The sequence below is a fragment of the Mytilus galloprovincialis genome, chromosome 9 (genome assembly GCF_965363235.1).
Source record: "Mytilus galloprovincialis chromosome 9, xbMytGall1.hap1.1, whole genome shotgun sequence".
Taxonomy (NCBI): Eukaryota; Metazoa; Mollusca; class Bivalvia; order Mytilida; family Mytilidae; genus Mytilus; species Mytilus galloprovincialis.
Window position 1 is genome coordinate 61,457,338 of NC_134846.1, and position 4,523 is coordinate 61,461,860.

At 32.3% G+C, this 4,523-nt stretch overlaps 1 protein-coding gene across 1 annotated transcript; it reads left to right on the top strand.

Annotated features, from left to right (window-relative positions):
- Nucleotides 1–367: 367 nt before the first annotated feature.
- Nucleotides 368–2,829, top strand: LOC143046441 (uncharacterized). Its single transcript, XM_076219603.1, has 2 exons — nt 368–389; nt 647–2,829. The coding sequence occupies exons 1-2, from the start codon at nt 368–370 to the stop codon at nt 2,827–2,829; spliced, it is 2,205 nt and encodes a 734-aa protein (XP_076075718.1).
- Nucleotides 2,830–4,523: the final 1,694 nt, after the last annotated feature.

Genomic DNA, 4,523 nt, shown 5'->3' on the forward strand with positions numbered 1-4,523 from the left:
GGACTGGCTAGGTTAGAAATTTTGAATCAGCAATTTTTATTACCACTACAGACATGCTCAACACCGAAGAGGAAGCCATGCAAACAGATTGATCCAAATATTGAACTTGTTTCAGATTTACAACAGTCTTTCTGTCAACAAGAAATTAAATTGAAAACAGTTAATTTCAAATTGTCAGATAGAAGAGAAAAAGTTAAACAAATCAGTGAAAAAAATAAACAATTGAAAAGAAAATTAGATAGGTCATTCAATCGTGAAGATGAAAAGTCAACAAAAATACAAAAATATGAATTAGAAATAAATTCTTTAAAGAGGGAACTGAAGAAGAAAACTACAGAAACTACTTTACTGAAAAATATACTTGATAATGCCAAAAAAAAGTCTACCAAGTATACAAACTTGTATTATGAATCAAAGAGAACAGAAATAAAATTAAATAAGGAACTTAAGTCCACTTCAATTGAAATTAGTAATGCTAAAAGTGCACTGCAAGAAAAAGAAACTGAGTTAAATAAAGACAGAAAATTAAATGAAGAATTAAAAGAATGTCATACAAGTATTGAGTATCTTGAATCTTTACTACAAGACACACCCGAGTTGATTCTCTATGATGAAGATCTTAAAAAATTTAATACTAAAACAATAGAATGTGTCATTAACCTTAGCGATTTAAAAGTGCCAATTGAGAAAATATCACCTGTCATAAAGCAAATTGCTGATATATGTGGTAAAATCCCAAACAATCTTCCATCAACTAGAACTATAGAAAGAATGATAGACAGCAAAATAGCTATTGCGCATAAACAAATAAGCAATGTTCTGTCTAATAAAATCGATACAACTTTGTATACAGATGAGACCCGTAAGTATGGTAAAACACTACAAACATATATTGTTACTGATGACAATAAGACATCTTATGTATTAGGCTTGCGAGAAATGCTTGATAAAAGTTCAAAATCTTGCTTAGATACTTTTAAAGAAATATTAAAAGACATAACTGACCATTGTTATGAACAGGAGAAAGATAATGAGAAACAAGCAGGCTATGAACTTTTATGCCATTTGAAAAACACGATGTCTGATAGAGCTTCCACTGAAAAGGCATTCAACGTTTTGTTGGAAAATTTTAGACGTGAGATTCTTCCACTTATTATCGAGGACTGGAACAAATTAGATGTCACTGAGCAAGCTCTTTGCTCAAAGATGAACAACTTCTTTTGTGGATTACATTTAATGGTTGGAATAGCAGATGTATGTGAAAAAGCCCTTTATAAATTTGAAGAAGCTTTTTTAGAGGGTAAAGATATAGGATCTGCACATTATCCAGAGCTAAAAAGATTTTATAGGCATGAAAGTGGGACACTAAGACTAATACGAACTGCGTGCAAAGTATTTGCTGTTGGAGAAGATGAGAAAAGTGGTGCCAGTATGGCTTGGATGACATTCCTCAAGCAACAGGGGGAAAAAAACCTATTTATTCGTTTTAAGCACAACCGCTTTAACTTGGTGTTTGTGCTTGGTCTAGCATGCTATTTCCACAAAACTTTAGCGTCTATATTTTTAGATACAGTTCATGGAACTAACAATGGACTCCTTAGAGCAGTTTCCCTTGATATTAAAGAAGATCTTTATCTTGCAGGCTGCAAAAGCTTTGGTTTAATTTCAAAACTAATAACAGGTCCATTGTGGCGTTTGCTTGAAAGTCCAGGCCACATACTGGAAATGAACAAGTTTTATAAACAGGTAATAGACTTTCTAGTGAAAGGAGTTTCAGATACAGAATTAGCAGTAAAGTTTTGTAACGGTACAGAATCACCTTTTGACACGGACATAAGTACAGATGACAAATTACTGCAAGATTTAGTAAAAGAAAATACAGATGTAGATGCAATTGTTGTTCCAATGGTTCAAAATTTATTCCAGGCTATTCATGAACTATTAAGCAGACTTATAATAGATCATTTACCTGGTGGAACTTTTTGGGAACCAGAAGAGTACACTTTGTTATCAAGTAAGTCTGCTTTAAAACACAATAGGCTACCTGAGTTTGTGTTTGGACAACTAGACCAGCTGTTGCGGTACCGGCCAAATGCCACTGTTCTTACCAATGAATCTTTTATAATGTATTCACATAATAAGACTAGACACTGGTTGGCATCACTTGATGAGATCGAGAAAAAAAAACTAATCACAGAAAGCATGAAGGAAGGAAAAGAACAAAGACAGTTATTCAGATCAAGGTTAGCTGATATACAAATACAGAGAATAGAAGTACAAAAACAGAAACAGCAACAGTTACAAGAATTGGAAAGGAAACGTATACAGAAAGCTGAAGATATGACTAACATGGTCTGTTATTATGGTCTATGGCAAAATCAAAACCAATTGGAAGAAGGTCTTTCCGTCCTTAAAAGTGAAAAGGAGAAAAGGGCTGCTTTAGAAGCTCAGTTGAAATTCCGTAAGACTGTTTTGAAACAGAAACATCCTGACAAAAAGATTTATAATTTTTCCAAATTAAATGAAAGGGGAAAATACACAAAATTAACTATTCAACAACTGAAAGATAATGTCGAGACATTGATCAAAGACACCCTAAAAGAACCAACACATGAAAATGCAACACAGGGAAGACCCCTCTTGGTTGGGAAAACTATAAAACATTCATTTAGTGATGGCAACATTTACAATGGATATGTCATTTCTATGGTACCCGGCTTTTCTATGTGGTACAATATAAAATATGAAAGGGATGATGCGATCTATGCCTTCAACCTAGTTGAAGACATGGAAAAAGGTGATCTTAGCATTGTTGTGGCCAACCAGTGAAATGTAAGCGATCACAATATGTTCTGTTCATGTTTATCTTTGGTTTGGATTTTTATTTTGTTTGTTATTTATATCAGTCAAACCTGTCTTTCATGACCTCATTTTACTTCAGTATATTGTTATACTTTCAACAAAAACAAAATCTGTATCTGATGGCCATTTTTGAATAACATAGATTCCATTATTTGTCTGAATTCAGGTTTTACTGGTTTTTGGTTCATCTGTTGAGAATAGACTAATAAAGGTTTGTCTGTCGTAATACATGTAGAACTCCATTACATTTCTAGTTGCAACAATTTAAAGAATAGCTATATAGTCTTTTTTATATATTTATTTTAAATACCAAGTCAGAGGTATTTTTATCTTTATTTTAAAAACAGAATCAGAGGTGCTAGGTTCTTTTGTACATATTTTGATTGTGTTTACCCAAATTTGACAAAAATGAAATATAGATGTATACAAATAAATACCAATATCTCTATTTTATTTAATACATATTTTTTTTTCAGTTTATGATATATACCTTTTTTTGTAATTTATGATTTGTACTAACTTCTGTTGTGTTACTACTAATCTTAAGTTCAGGATTATACTTTGATCAACAGCTACTTATTTCAATACATGCAGTCCATTTAACTGTTTAATATTTTTCTTATCTTTTTAAATTGAGAAATCTTTCTTCTTACTATATATTGTTTCTGATGAACAAACATTAATACATATTTGGTCCAGTAATTAATAAAAAAATGTCATAAAAACGCTCAAGTAATCACAATGAAAATCCCCACAAGGAGGCTCCATGATGTATGTGATACCCTTTGCAATCAACTCTGTCAAATATCATACATGTATAATAAAACACTTATGGTTTCTTAATGTTGATGAGTTTTTTTCCTACTTTTTCAGATTTTCCATTCTCATTAGTGAAAGCCTTGTTTTGAAAGACTTAAAAGGATGTACAAGCTGTGTAGCCAAAGGATGGCTATTTTTTAATGCAGTTTTAGCCAAAGGATGGCTTTTTAAGTTTCATTTTACTTTTCATTAAGTGGAAATACATTGACATAGTACAGTAACTGTTATAAGTGGAAATGTATATATTTGTGTAATGAATATTGTATTTTGTGTATTCTCCCCCTTTTCAAGATTTTATATGTAGTTCTGTATAGGAAGATGTGGTATGAGTGCTAATGAGACAACTCTCCATCCAAATAACAATTTATAAAAGTAAACCATTATAGGTCAAGGTACGGTCTTCAACACGGAGCCTTGGCTCTCACCGAACAACAAGCTATAAAGAACCCCAAAATTACAAGTGTAAAACCATCGGTCTAATTAACAGTTATAGCAATAGTGTTATTATTTACTTTGCTCTTTTTAAGGTTGTGTTAACAAGTTTCATCATTTATACATAAGTTTGACAGTTTTAATTAGTCAGCCAAATGTTTTTCAAGGTTGTTCTTTGTTTCATAACTGAAATTTTACTTTCAATGATAGACATTTCCTGTTTTGTTGGCCTAGTTCGCAAAGCCCTACCAGGTGCTCTACCAGCCCTCCTCTTGGAGCTGTAGTGCCCTACTAGCCCTACTAGTTTATGTGTCACTTTTTCATTGCTTAAGGGAGTTTAGTGTTTTGTAATTTTTTAGGTTAATTAGGGGAGTATAAATAGGGGGGGGGGGGGGGAGGCATTATTTTAG

Excerpts from the sequence above, each read along its gene's own strand:
- LOC143046441 (XM_076219603.1), top strand. The coding sequence starts at position 368 with ATGCCAAAAAAAAGTCTACCAA. Across the intron at positions 390-646 it reads GCCAAAAAAAAGTCTACCAA|AATGTGTCATTAACCTTAGC; the intron begins GTATACAAACTT and ends CTAAAACAATAG.